Source organism: Lepidochelys olivacea (assembly GCF_965140295.1).
Source record: "Lepidochelys olivacea isolate rLepOli2 genome assembly, chromosome: 3".
Lineage (NCBI taxonomy): Eukaryota > Metazoa > Chordata > Testudines > Cheloniidae > Lepidochelys > Lepidochelys olivacea.
The window spans coordinates 91,765,580-91,792,520 of record NC_140413.1 but is presented as its reverse complement, the minus strand read 5'-3'; the positions used below and the strand labels follow the sequence as shown (position 1 = coordinate 91,792,520).

General features: G+C 42.2%; 1 protein-coding gene across 1 annotated transcript in view; it reads left to right on the top strand.

Moving 5' to 3' along the window:
• The window catches only part of CEP85L (centrosomal protein 85L), a 180,319-nt gene that overhangs the window by 56,299 nt on the left and 97,079 nt on the right, over positions 1 to 26,941 (top strand). Inside the window, exon 3 of the mRNA XM_084625108.1 lies at positions 21,751 to 22,535. Within this exon, the coding sequence (XP_084481234.1) occupies positions 21,751 to 22,535 (785 nt within the window). The remainder of the gene's footprint in view (positions 1 to 21,750; positions 22,536 to 26,941) is intronic.

The following is a 26,941-nucleotide window of genomic DNA, read 5'->3' as shown; positions in this document are numbered from 1 at the left end:
AGCCTAAAAAATCTATATAGAAGCTCCTGGAACCCCATAAGATTGGGTCCCTAATCCATGAACCAATGGAACTCATTTACAAAACTTTTCTTTAACATTACATGAATATATTGTCTCATACTATAGAATTAGAATGTATAGTCCCTATTTCATGATGATGAGATATCTTTGAGCTATAATGTATCTAAATTAAAACTATCTTTAGATAGGTTTTTTTTCCTCAAAAAGAATTTATAAAAAAAATCTGATTTAAATACGATTTTTTTTTTAACCATTGATTTTTATCCACCCTGCAGGCAGATAAATCTATGATCTTTTGGAAAGGTCTAGTGCTCAACAGACCATCTACATACTTTTCTTCCTCAGCATTTAATTATTGCCAGAATCCTATTGTTCACTTCCCAAATGCATACAATCTTTCTGCAGCTAACAGTAAAGAATTGCTAGCTTCTCATATGACTTCAGTTAAGTAGGATCAGACTGCACTGACTGACTGTCTGCCATATTAAGGTTTCATATAATACCATTTTAGAATATTTGTTCATTTTTGTTTGTTTTATAGCTATATTTGTGCCCTCAGTAAGAGACTATGCCCTAACATCTACCTATAATGTCACATGCAGAAATGTGCATTTCTTATGGAAAACTGCAGTGAATCATTGTGTAATTCGTGGAAGCAAAGCCAATCAAATGGGTCTTGAAGCTTTGGATGAGATGAATGGTAGCACACGGGAATATTTTTAGCAAATCACCATGCGAAACACAGCATGTATAGATGGGGGTAAATGCATTTTCGGGTGTGTGGGGGGAATGTTAGCCTCCTATTTGCTCCTTGGTATCTTTCTCCTGTTCACATATTTGTACGATCTTCCCTGTTGCCCTTTTCCCTTGGAATGGTTCCCAAGGGAAAAGGGAAGCATGGGTGTGTCATTCTTCCCTAGCCACTTCTTCTCACTCTCAGTTAATTGTAACACTAAAAGCGGGGAGCAGATCATTGTTGGGAAGGGGTGAGGGTGTCTTCTCAGGCTTCACCTCACTTTTAATACATTTTATGTTCTGTTCTATATAGATTTTGATACAATGCTTATCACCGTAGTATCTGAGCGCCTTCCAGTATTGCATCAAGCAACATGCCAACACATCTTTCACATGTTGTTTGTTCTCCCATTCCTGGTTATATGACTTCTCCTTGGAGTATTGCTTTTTCCATTTTTTTCGAGATAAAGGGACACTGTTAATCTAAAAATCACCTATCTTTCTGAAAGTTGTATATCTACTGTTTAAAAATAATCCTCAATTACTGGAACAGAAGGAGATTAGGAGTGGGGAGGGAGTTATCATTTGTCTCTGTTTTTTCTGTATTTCTTTCTGCTTCCGATAGGATTTTGTGTGTAGTAATTTTTACTGTTTTTCTTGTTGTTGGTCATTTGCACCACACTCCTGCATTGATCTTGTGGGTGCTCCGAACTCTGCAGGAGTTTGTATATCAGTTAACTATTGGAGCACCAACACTGATGCTGAAACTATAGAGGCAGTAGGCAAGGGAGTGAACAGAGAGAACGAGGGGAGGAGAAAGTATGAACAAGTGTCTCTTGTGGCACTGTATCACTCTTGGATTGATCCAAAAGACCCTTATAAACCAAAGAAGGGAACAGGACAAAATGGTGCTTGGTCACAAAATTTACTTTTAAAAAATTAGTCATTTAAAAAAAATCAAGTTGACAACACTCCTTAGTGTGTTGCTGTACCAGAATTACACTTAACTAATTCTTAGTGTGGGTGTTTGGTTTTTTTGACGGGAAAATCAGAAAAAGAAAAAGTAACACACTGATCTATAAATAGTGTTCACAATGTACTAGTAAGATCAATTTACCCATCGATGGTTTAGCTTTATTTAAACATGTTTTTTAATTTACTTGCTGAAATACATTTTAAGATATACATAAGGTTATGTTTAAACTAGACTTATCGTGTGTGTATGAGCTGGATGAACAGATCAGAGCAGCAGCCCTGCTTTCACTTCAAACGGCCATCACATAGACTCAGCAGAGGTTATTTATAACTTGTTTCCACTGACTGCGCAATAAGTGAAACTTACTTTTGGACTTGCTTGATATTTTCTATGGTTTCTCTTTGATCAGATACAGGGATATGAAATCTTTTCTACGACTGTAAAGAAAGAGATGGTATAGTATCTATCCTCTCTCACAATGTGCAATGGATGCTTTTTAAAATAATTCTGCCATTCATGTCCCTGATTAAAACCTCCCTTTTAGATAAACAGCTGGATAAATCCAATTAATAAGAAAAACACAATACAGTTGTGATGGATTCCCTGGGGTGCAACCTGGAATTGGGGTACTACTTTGTCCACTGGCTTTCCAGCCTGGACTCCCTTTCACACTGTGGTGTTGTGACAGGCTACAAACCACTCCATGTACTGCACTTACACAACCATCCACAGGCAGGGATACAGCCAGTTGTTACATGAATGCTTCTCCTAGCCAATCATGAACTAGCAACACAGAGGCTTCAGCCAGTTTTCCCGGCCTAGGACCTCAGGGCTGTACCATCTTGCCCTGGACAGAAGCCTGACCAGTGTAAGTTTATTACCCAGTCCACCCCTCCCTCAATGTGGAGAGGACTTGCACCAGCCCTTGTAACCTGAGCAGATTTCCCAAGCACTTCAGCCAAAATGCACTGTTTTAGATAAAAATGTAAAACAGATTTATTAGCTACAGAAAGATAGATTTTAAATGATTATAAATAATAAGCATGCAGATCAAAGTTGGTTACCTAGAAATAAAAATTGCGATCTGAGTTCTATAAACAAAACAGGATTTAAATCAAGAAGTCTCACCCGGATAGATAATACAAGCAGGTTACAGATCTTCACTACACAGGCTGGGACTCTACTTCAGATTGGGACCACCTCCCCGGTTCAGTCTTTGTTCTCCAGATGTGTTTCAAGATGTCGAGTTGTGTGGGAGTGAGGGCCAGTGATGATGTCACTTCCTCTCTTTTATAGTTTTTTTCCAGTTTGCTCGAAAGATCCTTTGCTATGATTTGTGACTCAAGCAGTCTCCATTGTCCATGTGCTATCTCTGAGAAGTCTCCATTGTATACAGTTCCTGGGATAGTCCTTGGGAGTGTGGATTCATTTAATGGGCCATCAGCAGCATCTGGCTGCTCCATTGTTGTACCTGAAAGGCTGGTTGTGGGTGTTCCCAACCTCACAACATATTTCAGTAACGCACACATAGCAAAACATCGTAACTCCACATGCAATGACAGCGGATGCAATCAAACATTAAAATCCTGTAAACAGATCAAGACTTTTAAAATGATACCTGTCATAAATATAGAGGGAAGGGTAAACACCTTTAAAATCCCTCCTGGCCAGAGGAAATACCCTTTCACTTGTAAAGGGTTAAGAAGCTAGGATAACCTCGCTGGCACCTGACCACAATGACCAATGAGGAGACAAGATACTTTCAAAGCTGGAGAGGGGAGAGAAACAAGGGTCCGGGTCTGTCTGTGTGATGCTTTTGCTGGGGACAGAACAGGAATGGAGTCTTAGAACTTAATAAGTAATCCAGCTAGATATGCGTTAGATTCTGTTTGTTTAAATGGCTGAGAAAATAAGCTGTGCTGAATGGAATGGATATTCCTGTCTGTGTGTCTTTTTGTAACTTAAGGTTTTGCCTAGAGGGATTCTCTGTGTTTTGAATCTGATTACCCTGTAAGGTATTTACCATCCTGATTTTACAGAGGTGATTCTTTTTACTTTTTCTTCTATTAAAATTCTTCTTTTAAGAAACTGTTTGATTGTTTTTTCATTGTTCGTAAGATCCAAGGGTTTGGGTCTGTGTTCACCTATGCAAATTGGTGAGGATTTTTATCAAGCCTTCCCCAGGAAGGGGGGTGTAAGGTTTTGGTGAGGATTTTGGGGGGAAACAAACTTTCCCAATAATAAATACCGGTTAGACGTTTGGTGGTGGCAGCGAAAGTCCAAGGGCAAAAGGTGAAATAGTTTGTTCCTTGGGGAAGTTTTAACCTAAACTGGTAAAAGTAAGCTTAGGAGGTTTTCATGCAGGTCCCCACATCTGTACCCTAGAGTTCAGAGTGGGGAAGGAACCTTGAAAATACCTCACAAGGCAGACTTTGTACACAACATATCATAATTATATGGCAGTGGTGAACTTGGGGGTTTCAGGGTACTGCTTTGAAGCACAGCATGCCACACACACCCTCCTTTAGTTTTACTGCAGGAGTTTAGTCACTGACTAATGCGGAGGCAGTGTGCCCAAGATCCTCCTTAGGTTTTGACCATACAACTTTCAAGTGTTGCTAAACAATGTAGTGTTACACACATGAGCCTTCACAGAGTTCTGTGTACCTTCTCTAGGAGTTGCTAGAAAACATCTCTTTGTATCTGTGTATCTTGTACCTCACAAGGGATATTTTGCACAAAACAGATCATAATTATATGACAGTGGTGAATATGGGGGTGCCAGGGTGCTGCTTTGAAGCACAGTTTACCACAATAGGCTCTTAATTTTCCAAATACTGAATTCTACATAGCTATTTTTACTTTCCTCTGAATAGCCTACCCTTGTGGAGCAGGCATTCTGGAGTAAATCTGTTTCTTCAAGTGCTTCCTCATGTCAATTCCGTTCTAGGTGTGTGAGTGGCCACGTGTACAGTTGTCAGAGATTTTTGCCTTGGCAGTATCTGTACGGTTGGCTGTGGTACTCTCTTGAGTGCCACGCTCATGTGCTGGTACATTAGGTGCTGCCGACCCTACGCCCTCTCAGTTCCTTCTTGCCGCCCGTGACGATTGGTTGGAGCACCTCATCTTGCATTGCAAGAACATTCGTGGTTCTTTACAGCCCATTGTCTATCTTCATTGTATATAGTTTTAGGTACTTAGCCATTAAGTTAAATGTTAGGTAGTTTTGTAGTTAGTCTCGGCTGGGACTTCACCCTGGAGTGGGGCATGCCCCGTTCTCCTGGCTTCAACCATGCTTGTCATGCAATGGGCCAATGCCTATTAGTGACCCCCATGACAACTGCTTGAAGTGCTTAGGGGAGTCCCATAGAAAGGGCAAGTACAGAATCTGTAAAAGCTTTCGCCCTAGAACCCAGAAGGAGCAGGATATCCATTTGAGGGCCCGTGTCATGGAGGCTGCACTTCGTCCTGCGTCAGAGCCCTCCCGCTCGGACCGCAGGCCGAGCACCTTGTCATCGGTGCAGAATGCATCGCTGGCACTGGGCTCCGCCCAGCACTGATCCCCCTCGCTAGTGCCTAAGAAGCTGCAAAAGAAGAAGAGCACCCTGGCACCAGAGGGGAAAAGGGGCTTTGGGTAAAGGACCTATGTCAGGCCATGTGCCCGCTCTGGGGCTTCATGGGGGTACCGCTGTGTTCGGACCACCCAGCCAGACCAGGGATCCGACTCCCGGGAGCGGCAGGGGACTCGGTCTTCTCCTAGGGCCCTCGTTGCCCGAAGCAGCGTTGGCAGCTAAGAAACAAGCAGGCTGACTGTCACAGCAGTCGCCACGCCAGGCACCAGACTCAGCTAAGACCCCAGCACCTAAGGACGAGCCAGTCATGGGACTGCCCTATAGGGCAGTGAAGCACCCTCCATCCCCAGACCACAGGCGTCGATCCCCATCTTCACAGCCTAGGACCTTGGCACCGTACCCTCGGTCTTTGGTCAGAAGGCCCAGATCCACGACATTGTGCTCCCCCCTCTCCCCCATGGGGCATGGGACACCGGAGTCAAGGCATTGGTCGCTGTATCCTTGGTACAGGTGAGCTTCCCACCAAAGATTGCCACTGCGCAGGTCACCTTTGCCTAGATGGTCTCCCAGACATAGGTTCCCACCGGGGTGGGATCGCTTCCCATCAGAACACCGGTCTTCACCTCCCCCTTACCACTCCCTGGCCAGGCACTGATCCTTGCCCTCCTCTCACTGATCGCTGCCCTGGGCCAATCAGCAAACTCAGGCCTCAGTGGCTCCACCTTGGTTGCTGGTAGGGCAATGGTCTGAGTCGGACCAGGAGTTCAGCCGCTCACCAAGGAGGGGTGAATCAATGCCGACCTGTGAGACTGGTGTGGCATCTGCAGCAGTGTGGCAGCACGGACAGGTGGCCCGCTCAATGGCCATATCAGATCCTGTGGTGCGTGCCCGTAATGTCAGTCCCATATTCCCACCAGTCTTCCACAACCGCCTCAGAAAAGCCTCCTCCGGGACCAGAGTTGGAACACTGCACCGAATCTGATGTGGGGGCAGCGCAGCAGGCTCCAACACCTAAGGAGCCATCCAAAGAGAAGGAAGGGGAACTTGCCCCTCCCCCGGCAGTGCAATTCTCGTTGTCATTGTCTCCAGATGAAGCAGTGGCTGGTCCCTCCCAAACGGGCAGTCCCCCCTGACAATTTCAAGGATCACCAGGTCCTCCTTAAAAGGGTGGCTATCAATTCGAACTTAAATATTGAGGAGTTTGCAGAGGAGTCCGACGACCTCTTTAATGTTATATCCTCCTCCACCCTGGCCCGGGTCGCGCTGCCCGTCCACTTAAGATTGCCAAATCGCTGTGGCAGACCCCCCTCTTCCATTCTGCCTACTTCTAAGAAGGCGAAAAAGAAGTATTATGTCCCTGCAAAAGGGTTCAAATATTTGTGTACACACCCTCCAGCGGCATCACTGGTCATGTCTGCTGTTAATGAAAGGGACAGGCAGGGCCATGTCAGTGGCATGCCAAAAAATAAAGATGCCAAGAGACTGGATTTGTTTGTCAAAAAAGTTGATTCCATGAGCAGCCTACAATTTCAGGTGTCTAACCACCAGGCCTTGTTAGGAAGGTACAGTTTTAATATGTACAAATTCAAGGAGGCCCTCCCACAGGACCAAGCTTAGGAGTTCACCGCTTTAGTAGAAGGCGGCACAACGGTGGCGAGAGGGGCGCTCCAGATGGCCTGGGATGCTACAGACTCTCCTCTGAGCTCACGGACTCAAGGCTCCATAGCCTTGAAGGCCTCCGTGCCACCCTCCACTCCTTGGGCCTTCATACTCCTCAGCGGGCGAGGAAGCTGTTCCATCCTCCATCTCGTCCACCTCCCCAGTCTAGGTCCTGGGGGCCTCCCCAGCTGAGCACCTACAGGAGAAAGGGTAGAGATGAGGGGTCAATGCGGCAGCACCCATCGTCTTCCTGTTGGTCTACTCAGCCTGTTCGCGCCCCCCCTCCCCCCGGAACCAAGAAGGCTAGAAGCAGACATGGTGTGCTCGAGAATGGCGACCCAGTCCCAGGATCCACCCTCCCGCTTTTCCCTTGACCACCTGTCCCCCTTCCGGTCAGCCTGGTCTCGGCTGACCTCGGACCATTGGGTGCTCGAAATAATATCTTCAGGTTACACCCTGCAGTTCACGGCCGTCCCTTTCTCTGATCCCCCTCCCCCATCCCTCTTCAGGGACCCTTCTCAAAAGCAACTTCTCTTCCAAGAGGTCGAGAACCTCCTGCACCTGGGGGTGGTGGAGGAGGTCCTTCAGGACATGAAAGGAAAGGTGTTCTGCTCCCGCTACTTCCTAATCCCGAAAGCAAAAGGGGGCCTCAGACCCATTTTGGTCCTGGTTCAGCACATTGCTGGACCTCCCAGTGGCTGCTCTGTTACAGCTACTGCTCAGGCCGGACCTGCTGTCCCAAAACCATGGCAGTCTTCTGCATCCAAACCTGACAGCGCTGCACCTGATGGCTTGTCTGCTGCATGATTAATGCAGAGGAACAGGAGTGCTTGGTCAGTGTCCAACAGGTCCTGTTGGGCAGCAGAAAGCCCTCCACCAGAGCAGCCTACCTGGCCAAATGGAAGTGGTTTGCTTGTTGGACCTCTGATAAAGGCATTCGGCCTGAGTGGGCCTCCCTGCAGTTAATCCTGGACTACCTTCTGCATCTCAAGCTCCAAGGCTTGACCCTTTCATCGATCAGGGTCCACTTGGCTGCTGTCTCGGCTTTCCATTCACTGCTTGAGGGTAGGTCGGTTTTCACCCAGGACGTGACTGCCAGGGTCCCCAAGGGCCTCGAGTGCCTCTGCCTGCTCGTCAGGGACCCTGTCCCTCTTTGGGACTTGAATGTCCACTTGGTTGTCCATCCACATGTTCATGTCCCATTACGCACTTACCCAGCAGGTCCAGGATGATGCTGGCTTCGGTAGAGCAGTACTGCAAGCTACCAGACCAGGGGTTCTCAAACTTCATTGCACTGCGACCCCCTTCTAACAACAAAAATTACTACACGACCCCAGGAGCGGGGACTGAAGCCTGAGCCCACCTGAGCCCCGCTGCCCTGGGCTGGGGGGCCAAACCAAAGCCTGAGCCCTGCTGCCTGAGCCCAAGGGCTTCAGCCCCAGGCAGGGGGCCTGTAACCTGAGCCCCGCCACCCAGGGCTGAAGCCGTTGCTCTCGGGCTTTGGCCTCAGCCTCAGAAAATCTAACGCTAGCCCTGGTGACCCCATTATCCACTGTCCTGCCCTTCTGTCAGAGTTGCTGGCAAGAAGGAACTGAGAGAATGTAGGGTCGTCTGCGCCTAATATACCAGCATGTGAGCGTGGCACTCAAGGGGGCACCACAGCCAACTCTACGGATATTGCTAAGAAAAAAATCTTTGACAACTGTGCACATGGGCGTGCACACACATTCCTTGAATGGAATGGACACGTGCAACACATCTCTAAGAACAACAATTACGAAAAGTAGGTAACTTTCCTTTATAATCTTTTGACTACCCCAGGTTATTGTTCAATAAATGACAGCTGTCTGATTTGCCTCTGACTGCTGTGTCCTGCCTCCACCACAGAGGCCACTTTTAGATGACCTTCCAGTTGTATGCATAATACATAGGCCCTTAATTCAGACACAAAACATAATTTGTCATTTGGTATCAAGGGCCTCTTAAAAATTACAGTAACCATCCTTTCGTTGCTGTTTTAGTTAAGATTTATTTTTCAAGAAAATTCAAATGTGGAGGTTGGATATGTTGATTTGTAAAAGAAAATATTTAACGGGGGAAAAATAAGCAACAAAATTAGAGTGGGAATTGTACTGAAATTCTTAAATTTCAAATTTTAAATGTATATGTTTTCAGAATGGGGGCCCAGAGTTTCTTTATGCTGAGGCCATTTAGTGTTGCACTGTCTCTGCAACGCAGGTGTAAGGCCATTATCCTAGGTGCCGACTCCAGGAGTGCTCCAGGGCTAGAGCACCCATGGAAAAAAATTAGCACACATCGGCAGCCAGCCCTCCCCCCCCCCCCCGTTCTGCGGCATGCAGGAGGCCCTGAGAGGGAGGGAAGGGGGAAAAGCGGGGGATGGGATGCACTTGGGGGAGGGGATGGAATTTGGGTTGGAAGAGGTGGGGTCAGGGTGGGGGTTTGGAGGAGGGATGGGGTGGGGGCAGGAAGAGGTGGGGTGAGGGTTTGGGTGAAGGAGGCGGGTAGAGGCGGGGTCTGGGGCAGAGTGGGGGGTTGAGCACCCACAGGGCCCAGAGGAAGCCAGTGCCTATGACCATTATAACTGGCAACAAGCAGATCACCTTGCCTAGGGGAATCCTATGAATAGAGTATAGCCAGCGTTAGCCGCTACCCACAGCTCCTGAATTAGAGGCATGGCTGGGGCTTCCCTGTGCACTTGGGATCCACAGCTGCCATAAAAACTTCTTGGGGACATTGATAACCAGTATGATTTAGAGCAGCCTTCCAGTTTCTCTTGACCTGTGCTAAAGGACTAGCCTGATGCACAACTGGCCTCAGACTCAGGGACTGTAAAGATGGGTTAAAGGCATCTTTGGATCCACCCTTCTCCTGAATTGCACTGTGTACTCCTCCATTGCAGCTGAAGATCAGGAGGCTTGGCCCGGTTTAGTGGTAGGTAGGGCCCTACCAAATTCACGGTCATAGGATTTTAAAAATGATAAATTTCATTATTTCAGATATTTAAATCTAAAATTTCCTGGTGGTGTAACTGTAGGGATCCTGACCCAAAAAGGGGTTGTGTGGTGGGCGGAGAGGTTGCAAGGTTATTATGTGGGGGTGGGGTCACGGTATTGTCACCCTAACTTCTGCACTGCTACTGGTGGCGGTTCTGCCTTCAGAGCTGGGCAGCTGGCCAGCAGCCACTGCGCTCTGGCTATCCAGTTCTGAAGGCTGTGCAGAAGTAAGGGTGCTAATACCGTGACTCCTCCCCAGTAACCTTGCAACTCCCCCAATATCCTCTTTTGGGTTGGGACCCCCAGTTTGAGAAATGCTGGTGAAATCTGTATAGTATAGGGTAAAAGCACACAAGACCAGATTTCACGTGTGAGACCAGATTTCACGGTCCATGACCCATTTTTTCCAGCTGTGAATTTCGTAGGGCTCTGCTCCATAGGATATGTCTACACTGCATTTGAACATCTGTAGCTGGCCCCTTGTCAGTGGGCTCAAGCTTGTGGGGCTTGGGCTCTGGGGCAGTAAAATTGTGGTGTAGGTGTTTGGGCTGGAGCCTGAGCTCTGGGACCCTATGAGGAGGATCCCAAAGCCCGGCCTCCAGCCTGAATGTCTACACTGCAGTTTTACAGCCTCTCAGCCCAAGTCTGCTGACCTGGGCCAGCCATGGGTGTTCAGTTGCAATGTAGACATATCTTATGAGTTTACAGGCAGAAGGGACCACCAGATCATCTAGTCTCAACTGCTGTATATCATAGGCCACTGAATGCCACCCCGACACCTCCACACCAAGCCCAACAGCCAAAATTATACCAGACCATTGCAGCCCTCAGGAGGCTAAACCAGTGTGTGCAATAGGGAGAGTACGGGAGTGATTGAGGTGTACTGGTTGAGGCAGTTTAAAAGTAAGATGAGTCTTCACCCTTATCTCACATCAGATCCTTACTGAACCTTTTTTCAGGTTCAAATCCCCTGTTTGAGGTTCTCATTTTCTTCCAGAAGCAGCATTCAGACAGTTTCAGGAAGACGGAGGCGATCACTTCTTTCCTCACTCTCTAACTGATGGGTTTTATCTTCAATAAGAACTTACTGGGGAGCTTTCAGAGGTTGGATATGTATCCATTGCTTATCCTACTGAACCTTGAAAACCTTTTTTGAGCATTGCCACTAATCTGAGTAGGCAGTTACTATAATGTTTTATGTCTTGCTTAAAAACACCCTCAAGGAGCAGCTTTGATTGATATATATTCCCCCCCCTCCCCAAAATGTATATGAGAGTGCCTTTTGAAAAGTCAGCTTTCCCATGCTGAATCCTGGGAGTTCTGCCTGTACGTCTCAAATGGCTCTGAATTTTTTGTTTAATCAGAAATTCTCTTTGCAGCGTCTGCCTGGTCCTGTCCCTCTGAGACCAGGGTTTGCAGAGCACAAAATATTGTTAGGTTTACATTTTATAGTTGATCATTCCTTTTTAAAAGGTTTATTTGTTCAAATCCACTGAAATGTTTTTTTGCTTCTTGAGGTTTGCGTTATTTTTTCCAAGAGCCCCTATTTTTTTCCTTTTAATGAGCAGAAAGTGAAAGACTTTATGCTTGATCCTTTCAACATATATGTACTGCATATTTAAAATGGAGTATTAATGTGATGTAATTTGGATGTACATCATGTTGGATCACCCAGTTTCGTCTTCACTTAGAGCATAACTTCAGACCATATTTGTAATGAACCATGTGTATGCAGGAGAATGGGTATCTCAACCAGGCGTGTCTCTTCTCAAGTCTCTTTTTTGTTTTGTTTTTTATGTATTCGGTGCAGTACTCCTGAATTGAGAGGGTGTCTGTTTGCATTTTGCAAGCTAGTTAGGTAATGGCTTCTAAAGATCAAAGTAGAGGGTTCTTCCCCTCTCCCATGACATGCTTCAGCATGCCCAAATGGCAGCAGTGTTTCCACAATGTGACCATACATTTATGTCCATGCTTAAGAGGTCTTAAGAGATGTGATTCTGAGAGAGCCATCTTTTTCTTTGCCCCATTACTTTAAAGAAAAAATTCTAGATTACAGCAACCAAGGCTGTAGGAAAAATGTAGTGTAAAATTGAAGGTTATGTGGGGATGAATCCTGAAGCACAATGATGATGGTTTTAAATAAGTCCCTGGTGGTGATGCTTTGTGGCATTCTGCACAGCATGTGTGAATGCCAGGGGTTGGGAGATTTTATGAAGATAATGGACTTTAAAAAAGAGAAATACCACCATTTAACATCCTAACATTACCGTTTAAGAGGAGTGCAACGCTGTTACAAATACTAAGAAAGTAAACTTTCTACAGCGTGTCCTCTGCCAGTACTGTGTGTTTTGAGGGGGAAGGATAGATCTGAACGTAGCAAGGGAGCTTGTATGTACTGAAAGCAAGACCTATGCAGAAGGAAAACAGAGGTGAGTGACTTAACTAGTCCATCTGTGTGATATTGGAGTGAATAAAATATGATTTGCCTAACTAATCAGTTATGACTTTCAGCTTAATTCAATGAAATTTTACCTCATGTACTTAATTTAGAAATAAAAAGGGTATTTGAGTTTTGAGGTAAGGACTGAAGAGTAAAGCTGAGTGTAACTGGGATCCTTGCCATCTGGCCAAACACAATGCCATATAGCTGATAACCTAGCAGGAGGAATTGTGGGAAATGGGTGAGGTGTAACTTTTGGCAAGAAGGGAGGTGGGGGAGGGGTGCGTACCAGGCATTTGCTACTCCCCTCTGTAGGACAAATACTCATTGGTTCCACCAGCAGCTACTGAGTGTTGGTGGCAGTACTAATATTTCAGCGTATGTATGACTTTGATACATCTGTAGGTAGATGGAATTTCAAGGGAAATAAAAACAAATGTAACAAAATCATCCTAGTTGTGATTTTTTTCATCATATCTGAGCAGCAACATGAATTACAGGCCCTGAGCAGCTGTTGATAAGGTTGACTTTAGGATTTTTGTTTTTGTGTGTCTTGTGAATTGTGTGTGCTTTGAATGACTTGCCTACCAAAACAAACCAAATGGTGATTTTTTTTAAAAAAAACACCACCACTTAAAAATGACAGAAACATTGTAGACTACATCCAATATTCTAGGGAGCAGTTTAGAATAATGTGATGTATTGATTCTGATTTGTTTGCAGTCCATTGCTTAGGTAGACAAATTCTGGTCAGCACAATGACTATGTAATTACTTACTCACTACCGGCAGTGCTTCATTTTCTTAATTCGCTTTTAGAAATGGCCCTTATCAAAACTGCTTCCTATCTCAAGCGATCATGTAAAGACCTAGAATGTGACATATTTAAATATTGCAGCGATAAGCACTATGGCACCATTTTTTTTTTGCTTTCCCTCTCCCCCCCCCCACCCTTTTCTTAGTAGTAGTAGTAGTAGTCTTATTCGTATTTTACATGTAGAGTATACATTTTAAAAACGTTTTTCCCTAAAAAGTCAAAACACGATTCACTTTGGTTTTTGAAAAAGCTTCTATATTTAACAGCTAGACAAGGAGTTCAGACTTGCTGTCTATAACCTTCGGTGAACATGCCCTCAGATACAAGGGAACTCTCATGCAGGATCAGGTTCTTTGTCCATCTAGTTCAATATGTTGGTTCTGACAGGGGACAATATAAAATGTTTTAAAGGAGCATTCATGAAAACCCATAATGGACCTATACAGAATGTCCAGGCCATAGGAGAAATTTCTTTTTAATTCCCATTTGTTAGTAATAGGTTTGTGCTATTAATCATTTTAATCTGATCTAATGAAAGTCATTATCCATATAAATGTATAATCCTTTTTCAGATCTTGCTGATCTGTTGCCCTCAAGGAGTTCCACCAGTTTATTATGTTGTATTTTAAAAACTTCATATAAATACCCCTTCTGATCAATTTTAAACATTTTGCCTTTCAATGTCTTTGGCTGTGCCCTTGTTTTTTATGATGGTAAGTAAAAGTGCCAATTTAGTTCTTCTTTACCAGTCGTTACTTGCTGTACCTTTTGTCTCTTCTCTTAACTAAGTAGTCCTTAGTGTTTCAAATTATCCTTGTACAGAAGTCGTTACACACTTTAGTTTTTCTCTTCTGTGTCTGGACTCGTATTTTTATTATATAAAGATAGATAGCTAATATCTGTCTGTTTATATTTTTGGGAGATGCTTGTTTGAAGGAATATGTTTATTTTCCTGCAGTAATTACAACTAAATTATCCTTTTTTAATTTTTTTGGCATGCTAAAATTTGAAAGTAGTACAGAGAGACTCCAAAGGATGTGTGGTGAAGTACATATGTAAATCATCACCGTGGTATCACCATTGGCAGCTTTTTGTTGAATCATGCAAATGCATTTTTGCTTTTAGAGAATGGTAAATCAGCCTTTTCAGTGGTCTTTTTTTTGTTTGGACTGGTTATTTGCTTGTCCAGTTTAAGGTCCTCCAACCGCTTTGCAGTGGCTTATCCCCTCTACATCAAAGCTTCCCAGTCCAGCCATAATCGTCAGATAGATGGAAACAAAGGAAAACACATGGCTTGTGGCTGCAACGCTAAAAACTTTCTTGACAGGGCCCCAAATCTTCAATTTTGATTAAATCCTCATCCCTAGCTCAAATTCTCATTGTTCTCAGCAACTGTTTAGAGAAGGCTTGTACAGGCTCCCACCCCCTCATGAGCCAGAGGTGATGATTTATTGCAGAGACTGTGTGAGTCATGATCTGGCTGGTTTTAAATCACTTGTGGCTGTGTCACAGAGGTCTAACTAAGAGTTGCAGCAAGCATTGTTTGGAGAATCATTCTGAAAAGATGACATGCAGCTGAGCACAGAACTTCTGTACACCCCAATTTAAGGGCTTTTTTAGCAAGCTCTTAAGATAGGAATGTCTGCCTTCTCTAAACCTTCTGATTGCTAAAAATATTTTTATTTCTGTAATAAGTACTTTATTGGATCACAGAGGTAGTTTAAAGTATGGGGTTTTTTGGGCTACTTTTTAATACCTGCATTTTCTTCAGTGATCAGGACTTCCTAATTATAGCCCAGATAAAATGCCAGACTTGAAAGCTTCTGATACTAGGAAAGCCCACTGATTTCAGCAGCACTGGGGATGTACGTGCCACACAGTATTTGCTCTTATTAAAACTGTGCAAATGAGTTAAGTGGTTGCTCTGGCTTTCTGAGAGAAGAAAACACTTTGGTACCGATGAGGAAACTGTGATAAATAGGATGCATCCGATGAAGTGAGCTGTAGCTCACGAAAGCTTATGCTCAAATAAATTTTAGTCTCTAAGGTGCCACAAGTCCTCATTTTCTTTTTGCGGATATAGACTAACACGGCTGCTACTCTGAAACCTGTGATAAATAGTGACACACTTACTCATAAATGAGGTCTCTTAAGCAACTAGTTTCACTTTACCTCTAAAATGGCAAATTCAAGTTCAGTAATGTAGGATTTTGTATACTAACCAGTATAGTATTATCAAAGCACAACATATATAATTTGTAGCCTTAAAACTACATCTAGTGAATTTTAAAACAAAATATTATGGTGGTAGACAGGATGGATTTGATTTAAATCACAATAGGAAGACTCGATTAAATCATGGATTTCTACATAAAAGTGCGTTCTTGTTGGTTGTTATAACCTTAATACATATTCTTCACAGGTAGAGGAACTTCATTAAAATATTCCTAAACTGGGTCTCTTTTATGGCCTGCTGCCATTTTAGGTTTTCTCTTCTAGTGAGAGAATAGTACGGTAGATCTCAAATCCATGAAGGCTACACTCAAACAGTTTCACTTTTGTTTCTCTTGCCTGTCCCTCCCTTCTCACATTTATCTCCAGACGACTTCTTGTCCAGATCTATTCTGCACCCAACAGTCTTCTATTCATTGAATTTTTTTGAAACTTTGCACTTTTAGAGAGAGGTAAGGGAGTGACTCTGTACACACATCTGCAGAGGGACAATAGGGTTGAGGTCTGTTATTTCTCACCTCTATATCTTTATTTATTTAAAAACATTTTTGCTGTTAACAAGCATGTTATCTCTGGAGACACAAATCCACGGTTTGAGAACTGCAAAACTAAGAATCTCTGATGGTATCTTCTAGACTGAGCACTGAGTCCCATTGGGTAGATCAAAAGATTAGCCTAAATAATCTATACAGAAGCCCCTGGTACCCCATAAGATTGGGTCCTAATCCATTAACCAATGCAACTCATTTACAAAACTTTTCTTAAATATTACATGAATATATTCTCATACTATAGAATTTATAATCCTTATTCCATGATGAGATACATTATAGCTCAAATATATCTTTATCTTTAGATATGTTTTTTCCTCAAAAGCATTTTATCAAAAAAGTCTGATTTTTAAAAAAAAAATACAATTTATTTTTTTAAAATCATTGATTTTTTTTTATCCACCCTGGTGGTAAATGAGTCTTTCTTTCCTTAACTAAGTCCCAAATTTTTGCTTCTGTTTTCCTTGTTAAAAATGTGCTCACAAACACCTAATATGGTATAAGGAAGATGCATAATTCAGCTCCCTGTCCTGCTTTAGATGTTAGGATTATTGGACATACCAGGAAAAACACAGAAACCTGAACATAGATTTAGCAGGTAAAGAATTGAAGTTCTTCTTTATAGGGACTCAGGTAAGTAGTTTGGGACAATTTCAGTTTTTATTCACTAAATAGATACATTTTTCATTTATTAGTAAACACAAGTTTTTAATTATATAAACATTCCTATGTGGTTGGTGATGGAGAGAGCAAGCAGAGGGAGTACAGTGTTGGAAGCACTGGGATACTGTATAACAACCAAAAAATGTTGTTTTTTGCCAGTTTCAATCTTGCTGCATACTATCCAAGACACATGGAAAACACTTTTTCATTGGTATCACTGAAGTCAGAATTTGGCCCATATTTCCCCTCTTGCAAGTCTCCCTCCCTCCAGAAAGTGAGTTGGATAAGACTTTCTAGCCGCTCCATCCCCGGGCCATAATTTAATATACGTGATGTATCTGACTCAGAAAGTGACCCAGGAGGTTCCCTTAGTTATTTTAAATCAGTATTTTGATTCGCCTAAAGGGACAATATCAATGTTAAAAATAATATTTCTGATGTTGTATTATAAACTTTATTGAACAGACAAGGAGTAAATTGAGCATGTAGGAGGATAAAAAAAGATCTGGGCCTTCTCTCAAATGAGAATTCTGCCTTTTTTTTTTTTAAATAGGACCAGGATTGAGTCTGTTCCCTTTGATTTCATCCCAGCAGTGCAGTGCTGAGAATAAACTAATTCAGAAGTATAATACACTAAGTAATAACTAGCACATTTAAAATATACCCCTGTCTAGTAGCTGGTTGTACTCTTTTGACGTATATAAATAAATTGTACAATTTATTAAGGTGTAATGCCGGAGATTCCAAATTATCTGTCTATTTGACCTGTTGGTTTGGGCAATACTTGTTTGTCACGAAAATGTTGTACATGTTAGCTAGGTATTTTAGGGAATTTTATGGCGGGGGGGTTAAGAAAATAGGATAATTGGAAAAGCAATTCATTTTATTATATACCATAGGATATGATTATGATGTAGTCTTAGAGGAAACCCAGGAATAACTTCCTCCATTTTTTTCTGCTTTTTTTTTTAAATTTTATTACCAAGAAGATTGTTTAACAGAAAATTTTAAGAACCTTGAGCCAGTAAGGCAGCATCAATAATAATGCCTGTAAACTTTACATAAAAACTGATCCAATAAAATGGAGCCTATTTGATGAGAAATGCTGAAGTCTGAATGTTGTGTGGGTTCCAAATTTGGTCTTGTTGTTGGATGAAGTAGTGCTTTAATTCCTACCCTTACTCCTGACTTTTTGTAAGGAAAAATTTGTGTTTTGGATTGAGTCCTTTTTCTTGGTTGGCTATGGCTAAATGGAACAGTTTCATTGCCACAGGAGAAATATCACAATTCAGGGTCTTTCTGATACTTTTTCTGGGTGATTTTCTTTTCTCTCATGTGGGGTTTTTTATTTATTTTATTTTTTTAAACCCCATGCAGATTTGGGCTGTTCCGTTTTTGAGATTCTTTCCATAAAATCATTGCTCCATTTGCATGGCCTGTGGCATAGGTCCCTGAACTTCCTGGGCTCCATAGTAATGGAGGCTCCAGCCTATTCCAAGGGTTTACTTTCCTATTGGAAAAAAGCCGCATAAGAACTTGTGTGGCTGCCTTGTCCTGTTCCTCTTCCACTCTCTGACTTATTCCGTTGCCAGGTATGATGTCGGTACAGAACAGACTACACCAGCATTTTACCAGTGCATGTGATTTCTTCTTGAAATCACTGCTAGCTGGGGTTTTAAATGGGTAGCGCAGCTCAACATGTCTTCCTGGTTCACTGCTCTGAAAATGGATTTCAGCCAAGAGAGGCAGGCACTAGGCAGAATATTTCTTCCTCCAAAAAAGAATGGAAGTGGGATGGGGAGGCAATTTCTTTTCTGTCCCAACACCAATGCAGGGAATGGGATCTCACAAAGATTAGTGATGGGAGTGGGGAGACAGAGATCCCCAAACTGTAGGTGTTCTCCTCTACCCAAGTTTCTTTCACCCCCCCCCCTTTTTTTTTTTTTTTAAATACTGCAGGGCCCAGCCCGCTTTCCATGGTAAAGGCATACAAGGAAATTACTCTAGCCCTGTGGATGTTGTCTTTCATATTTTCTTACATAGGTGTGCGGGAACAATGAGAGTTGGGAGAATTGTGCCTGTGAATGGTGAGTAGGAGTGTTGAGGAATTGGGTGCTCCTTGTTATTTAGGTTTGTAGTAAAAGAAAGTGTCTTTCCCAAAGTTCAGTCACCCCCCACAAGCAGCATCTGCAGAGTGCTGGTTCATGTTAATTGATTTGCCCTTGAACCCTGATCGTGACTGGGCTAGTTTTGTGGTTCCCCAGGAACTCTGGTACTAACTGTAAGGATTTTGAGGAGAAAAAACAGTAAAGACTACTTCTTTTTTTTTTTTTTTTTTTTTTTTGTCAAAAATGTAACCAAAAAGTCTCATGGAGTTTAATTTGCAGATGGTTGAGTAAGTAATAATGCTTTAATGAGCTTCAGAGTGGAACAACGTGAGATCACAGGGAGAGGTTAAGCCATGTGACTTAATGGAAGCTGGTGAGAGGATTAGCTGCTTACTTCTGGTTGTCTACAGGCTCTGATGGTAAGCAGCAGTTGCTGGCTAAGGGAGAGCTGTCAGTCGGATCCCAGTAACCTCTGTCTCACCTTTTTGTTGTTTTCGCTTACCAGTCTCTCTCTGAACAGTGTCTCCCTGATGTCCTCTGTGTACATTTTCATATTTCTGCTTGGGGTTGGAGATGCAGGGATAAGTGCAAGAAATGACAGTATGATCCTTTCATTGTATAGATACCCATTTATATAATTATATACAGTAACTCCCTTAGAAAAAGCTCCACTTAACTTTAGAGTGAAGTTGGCTAAACTATATAGCCCGCCAACTCAAACTGTAAAAAGCAAGGAAACACTTAGTTAAGTTATTCACCACTTCGTGTACACTCTATCAATCAGTTCTCCTTCTCAGTCTCTGCTGCCTTCCTTTTACCACGCAGAGCCTGAGCATCTTCACCTACATCACAAACAGCTAATGGGTATCCTCACACTGTAGCTGTGTGTCTTGATTATTTGTTTAGGCTTGGTGTGGCCTCCCTAAATTATGCTGTATGCAGATCTATGTGGTTTTGTGTCGGTAATAAGCAAAATTTAGTGCCATATTGCAAATGGTGGCTGCAATGTTTGTTTTTTTTCCCCTGTAGTATTTAGGGAAGATTTCCTCAATGGTATCTGGTGTTAGTATTTGTTTTTAAAATTTGTTATTTATTTTTATGTAGAAATCTCAGAATTGAAATGTGTTTGTTTTTATATATATAGCATGTTCAGCTGGGGCGTGTGCAGGAATAAAAATTGACTCCTTTTGGGGTGACAAGTTCTGTGTTTTCCCCCCTGCAGCCCCAGGGCCGGAGGAGCTCCCCACCCATGCTCAACCCCTCTTCATGCGGTACCAGTGACCCCCTCTTGACCAATCTTTGTTGCCTGCTCTGCTCACTGCCACACTACTATTGGTTAGGAGGATTGTCACTCCGTATCATCTCAGCAGAAAATTGATGGAGGCAGAGAAGAGGGTGGGATGGGTGAGCTCTGGAGAATTCAGGCTCCTGGCAGAGGGGAGGGATCTGGCTGCCCAGTGCTGTAGCTAAGAGCTCTGCGTGGGCATGCACTGCAGTACAAAACATGGGGGGCAGGAGTCTTTCCCACCCCTCCCCCCCAGCCCCGGGGTTGGAGCGGCTTTCTCTCCCCCTGGTGCCAGAGGAGTTCTGTGCCCCAACCTATTACAGGGATGGAGAGGCTGTGCCCCTGCTTGCTCCAGCTTGTGCATGCCCCTGATGCTCAGTGTTATGTAGTACAACGTGTTACATGGACATTGGACTTGACCTTCACAGCATCACTGATCCTTTACAGCTCCATTTTCTCCTCCATAGTGTGCGTGCACACACTTGCACAGCTCTTTTGCTGATCAGCCTGCTTCCTTTTCTTCACAGGATGTCTGGTGAATCACGGATGGTTGTTGACCGTGAGAGAGAATGGCAGTAGCTAGCAGAACTTGGCTGTTTCATTGCAGAATATTGGCGTAACTCAATTATTTTAACCTAAATAAAGGGAATAATTGTTTGTGGTTTAATTTGAAAATGTCATAAGTGGCTTATTTCAAATGCACTGCCTGTATGTATGAGGTTCAGAGAGAGAAATTTGGAATTTGTGGTGACTGATTGTTTAACTAGAGGAACCAAAAAAAAAATGCACATTTCAAAAAGGAAGCACTTCAAATTGTTTCCTCTGCAAAATTTAATAAATATATTTGCAAACAATATAATGCATAGAAATTCATTTTTTCTTGAAAATTTGTTGTTTCATATTTGGAGACTAAGTAGGATTGATATGTGGCTGAGGGAATTTTTAAACCTGCTCTAATTAAAAATTTCAGTGCAGTCTTGATTATAGAGTTGCTACTGATATCTCTGTAATATGCAAACAATCAAAAAATATTTTTCCCGCATTTAAGAGAGTCTCTACAGCCTACCACTTATGTTGGCAAAAGTTATGTCGCTCAGGGGTATGGGGGGACATAAGGTTCGCTGGCATAAGTGGTAGTGTACCCAGTGGTATGTCAGAAGCTCTCCCACTGATGTAGCTACTGCTGCTCGTTTGGAGTGGTTTAATTATGTTGATGGGAGAGCTCTTGCCTGTCAGCATAGAGCAGCTGAGAGAGATCTTACAGTGGCACAGCTACATTGGTACAGCTGTGTTGCTGTAATGTCTCTAGTGTAGACATAGCCTAAATAGAAATCTTGGCAACTTTATGACAGTGTTTAGATGGAAAACATTCCCCTGAAACACTGGCAACCCAAAAGAAAAAATAGTAGTGAAACTGGCCAGTGTACACCATTTTCATTGTCCTAACTTTGCAACATTCACAGAAAGGAAACAAATGTTTTTTATGTGGGTTTCAGATTTATCAGTTCTAATAACTCTGTTTCATGGAATGTGTTTTTAATATGACTGTGTCCCATTAAGAAATTACTAGAGGATATGCCTGCTGCTTTAGCATTTCGTCCTGAGTTTGACATTTGATCAGTATTGCTGTCACAGCTTGTGTTGCGTTTATTTACGTGATAAATCTTTTTTTTCCCAGATCATTCAACGTCAAGTGGTACTTCCTTGTTTAAGCCCAGCCGATCACTGGTCTCTATTCCCACTGCCCATGTGATGCCGTCTAATGCCAGCTCTTCACTTTCCAAACACAGGGAAGCTCTGAAGTCTGACTGCTCACAATGGAGTACAAACCTTTTACGGTCAGGAGGAAGTCGAAATCTGGACATAGTGGACAATTCTCTTGACATGAAGGATGTGAGGCCTGTAAGGAAATGGTCGTCCTTGTCTAAACTCAGCACACCAGATAGCTGCAGTCAGGATGAAAGTGTCCTTTCAGGGGACTCCAGGTCTAGTACTGACAGATCAGGGAGAGACAAGACCATGTCACCACAATTAAGAACAAATGGGCCAAGTTGTTTGCATAATAGCATGGAGTTGCTAAAAGTTGAGGACAAAGAAACTGGGAAAAAACGATCTTCTACGTTGGATTGCAAATACAAATTTGAAAGTTGCAGCAAAGAAGACTTCGGTGTTTCAGACACCTCAAATAGGAGACATGTCTTTGACATGACCTACAGTGCCTTACCTGAAAGCAAGCCCAACTCAGCCAGCTGTGAGGCTTTTGGGCATCGATATGCAACGCTGGGACAGCAGGCTATGAACGGAGTACCCATTCAGCCTTCAGTGAGGACTCAGATGTGGCTTACAGAACAGTTGCATGCAAATCCTCTGGACTGTAGGACTGCTGAGGAGACATACAGTTTGGCAGCTTGGCAGCTGCAGCAGCTTGAAGATCTTACAACGGGAAATGAGCACCCGATGCAGGTAAGAATAGAAATTTGGTGTTTGCTGCCATCAGGTGGGCAGCAAGAGACACCGCATCTGGCATGTTTTTATTAAGTGTTTCAGGTGGGGAAAGTATTCTTATCTCATCTCATCCAGTGCTATTGTTGGTTTTTAAACTTTTAAGCTGTTTGTATAATTTAATGAAAAACTGACTGCACTAGAGCTTCATCATTATCTGAGTGCCAGCAAAGTGTGCTCCAGTTAATTTACAGCTCCTGGCAGTTAATTATACCAGACAATTTACCCAATCTATATGAGAGCAGCATCTATACTTTCTGCAACTGTGTAATATATAGGGTATATCTAGTCACATTTTTGTGTCATTTTAAAAGAACCTTCAGTTGAAATGGTGTGATATATGCTTGAATGGACTTTATAATCTGAATTGATTTATAAGGAAGCGCCGTTTCTTTTTTACTTGAAACAGATTCATAGTAGACAATGACCCTCACATACTGCAAGGTTAGTTACTTCATAAATGTTCCTAATAGCCTCATTTATAAACCACACTCTGATTATTAGTGTTGACATGTTATAACTTCTGTTTTTCCAAAAAAATCTAAGCATTCAAGATTGTCCCCCTCTATTTTGTATGAAGGTAAAATTTAACATGGTTTAACAAAAATAAAGCATTACATATATTACAATTATTATTTCAAAACATATCCATTTATATGCATGTCTGTTGGCAAATACTGCCATCAACACAGCTCAGAATAATTTGTGTTCAAGGGCAGAACAAGGACAGGGAAAATAAACAACAGTTTTTATCACTTTGGGTAAGCTCAGTGATGCTTCTGCTCTTCTAATTTTCAAGATTGTAACAAATCTAAGACACACGATTTTGTTTAAAACCTTTTATTGTTGTCTTTAAAATTTTTTGGAGTCCATTTCTCTCCAACTGTTTAAAAATTCAGTTCCCTTTGTCAGGCTGTAACTTTAGGGGAAGTGTTCCGAACTGTCATGCAGGAGACCAGCATTCGATTGCTGAGCTAATAGCCCTGGTCTAAACTACAAATTTATGTTGGGCGTCTCCCATCGGCATATTTACCAAGAGGTGGACTACCTAAGGCGACGGGAGAAGCTCTCCCATCAGCATAGGTACTGTCTTCACTAAGCACTACAGCCATGCAGATGCACTGCTCTAAGTGTAGGCAAGTCCTTACTCTAACATTTGTGGCTAGCATAGGGTGGGAATGCTGAGGAACTGTGCACAATTGTTTGGAGTACAGTGGGAGCATTGCTTAACAACAGCAGAAGCATTTATGCAGCTGATTAATGAGTGATGTCTATAGATCACATTTCAAAGCCTACCTGTTCTCCTTCAAGTGAGAGGTTGGGGTTGTGGCTCACATGAGGAACACTTGAAGAATGGGGAAATGTGCGTAGGGGAACGTTTGCAATGGCTCAAAGCCTTTTAGAAGCAATGTAGCAATGTTTGAAGGAGGGAGAACAGTTTCCTTCTTTTAACGCTTCAATGAGAACTTGGTTCTGTTTTAAAATCATCTTATTGCAACAACCTTAAAATGTTTCTGCAATAAAATTTATTTATTCGTAATGCTTTTTACATATTGAATACTGTCCAAACAGCAGAATCTCCTGAAATTGATTTGCTACCATTTCTGAAAAATTAAAAATCTTATAAAGTTACTTTTATTTAAAAAAATAGTAAAGCAGTGATACTGTGTACAATACAATAACAGGATGATAAACTTTATTTTCCTTTTCAGAATAAGGAATTTCATTTCATGACATTAGAGATCATTTTTGCTGATGGTGACAATCTTTTAACAGTGGAATAAGAAATGTGCCATCTGCTTGGAAGTATGTGTACTGATTGAAATGCAGTGATTTTCAGAACAGGCAGAGAGAACCCACATATGCTGTTTCTACACTAAAGAATACACAAAATTATAACCAAATTTATCTTTGACTAAGAATGTAGATAGAACAATGATAACTTGCCCTGAACATTACATCAGAAAGTATGTGCAGAAAAGTTGGCCGATTAAACACATTCTGTATTCAATTTCAGGCTATGTGGAAAGCATCTTTATATTGAAACTGTAAAAAAATAAAATAGAAAAAGAGTGAAGCGGATCAACAGATTATATCTTCTTCAAAGGAGATGCATATTGCTTTGAAGAGATTACAAGATATTCACCTGAAGCTATAATATCTACACATGTGTTGTGAAACAAATTTCAGGGGAGGTTACTAGTTTCTAAGTGTTTCTCTGATATTCTGTAACATCATGGGAGTGTTCTTGAGGTTGCGTTCACCAACATGTGCTGTTTTGAGGGCATGTCTGTCATCAAATCCTTTAATCTAAGGTGTAAACAGACCTTCAAGAAGCAGATATTTTTTTAAACATAAGGTTGTTTTCTTAGTGAACTAGAAAGATCCACACACTATTCTCCTGCCATCAGGCATTACGCTTCGTTATTCTCTACTTATGCCTAATGTTCCAGCACACAGAAATCCCACTTTTTAGGTAACTTTTTCCCCAGGAAAGTGCTGCAGGATTAGGCACTTGTTAGGGCAAAATTTTAGCCTCAGATGCACGACCAAGGCTCCCATTGATTTAATTGGAAACCAGGCATAAAATTTGGAGTGGAGAATATGCCCCATAAGGCTGTGAAAGGTTTGCCAAGGAGTATTTGTGAATAGTAGTTTCTCAAACCTTGATACTGTTGATATAGAGCTGAATGCTGTACAGCAGCACTAGAAATAAGATTTAAAATGAAAATACTTTCTCTTGAAAACTGCAGGAGACCATACAGTAAGAAATGTTTCAGAAGGTTGCAAACCTGTGTATTAGTACTATGTACTAGGTGTCTTTGGAAGAATTATACCTTCCTTCTCTTTTAATATACAGTATGTTTGTATACTTGGTTTGAAGAGGCTTCTTTAGAGTACCCTGACTTGCATCTGACTCTAGTATTGATATAATAGGTGGAAGCCATGGTGACTTTAGCAGGGGTTCATGGGTTGAGTTGGACCCACAGAAATCTTGAAACCAAGGATGCAGAAACATCCTGCAGGAATAACTGGAGGAGCCATGTTTGCTCCTTTGCACAAGAAACCACATGCAGCTCCATAGGCTGAGTCCTGCATCATGGTGCTACCATTCCTGGCCACATCACTGCATGACGAGGTCAGAGCTACAGAGGCCCAAAGGGAACTCTGGGGTGGGGTTGGTTCTCTAGGCACTTTGTGGGGCAGGGTTGGGTGCTGGCTCATGCTGGCTTTCTCCACATTCTGAACAGCTGGGTTTGGATGATGAGTGGAGCCCCCTCCCCCACCATTTCTTGGGCGGGATCTCACTGCCTTGAGTAAACTGGGACTGGCCTCAGGGCAGCTGTGTGCAGTGAAGCTGGCCCTATGCTGAGGCCAGGCCTATGTCCTCACCACACACCCAACAGCCACCCCCAGCGCTCTCATTGTATCATGCTCTCTTTGTGTTTATTTTTTTGTTTTGTTTCATACTGCAATTACACTTGAGTTTAGTAATTCATCTGGGAGGCTACATCTGTGCTGGATGGAAGTTACTTAGTAGTCTGGCTTTCCCCTTACTTAATTTGTCTGTTTGCAATCTTCCATTAACGAGGTGCTTAGCCCATATCTCTGTTTAAAGTACGCATAGGTTAATATTAGAGCTGTTCGGGAAATGAATTTTCGTCTTTTGGAAAATTTAGACAACTCAGAATTGATTTGCATTCCAAATCAGAATGGAAAGTCAAAATATCAAAACATTTTGCAAATCAAAATATTTCAACTTGTGAATTGGAAGTATTCAACTAAATGTCTATATTTATGAGCAAAACAATCTGACATGTTGAAACGACACCACCACTCTCTTCCGATGGACATTTTGAAATGAGAAAAGTAGTTTCATTTTGAAATGTCAACTCATAATATTTTTACCGTGGTCCCATCTGTTCAAAAAATTGAAGTCTTTTCTCAAATTCAACATTTCTCCACAGAAAATTTTCAATTTTAATTAAATGGTATTTTCAGAGAGAATTTTTCGTACTAAAAAGTTCAATCTCTTTTAGTTTAATCAGCATTCATTGTTGTACCTCACTGAAGTTGCTTTTTATATACTGTTCATTGCGAAGTAGGTAGTCTTGGGATTTGACAACTAGGGATTCATCTTAATACAATAAATGGTTTTGAATACGTGCTGATGGCTGATGTGCAAATCCAATCCTGACCATTTTTGATTATTAAAAATATTATGCCTCTGTTTGCTGCAGAAGACATGTTACTCCCAGTAGCTCATATACATTTATATTCTGTCTTTTAAAGATGTATGTTTTACTATCTGTCTCAAACTTGTGTAGTGTCACTGTTTAGTTGATAAACGGTTGTTGCATTCCTCC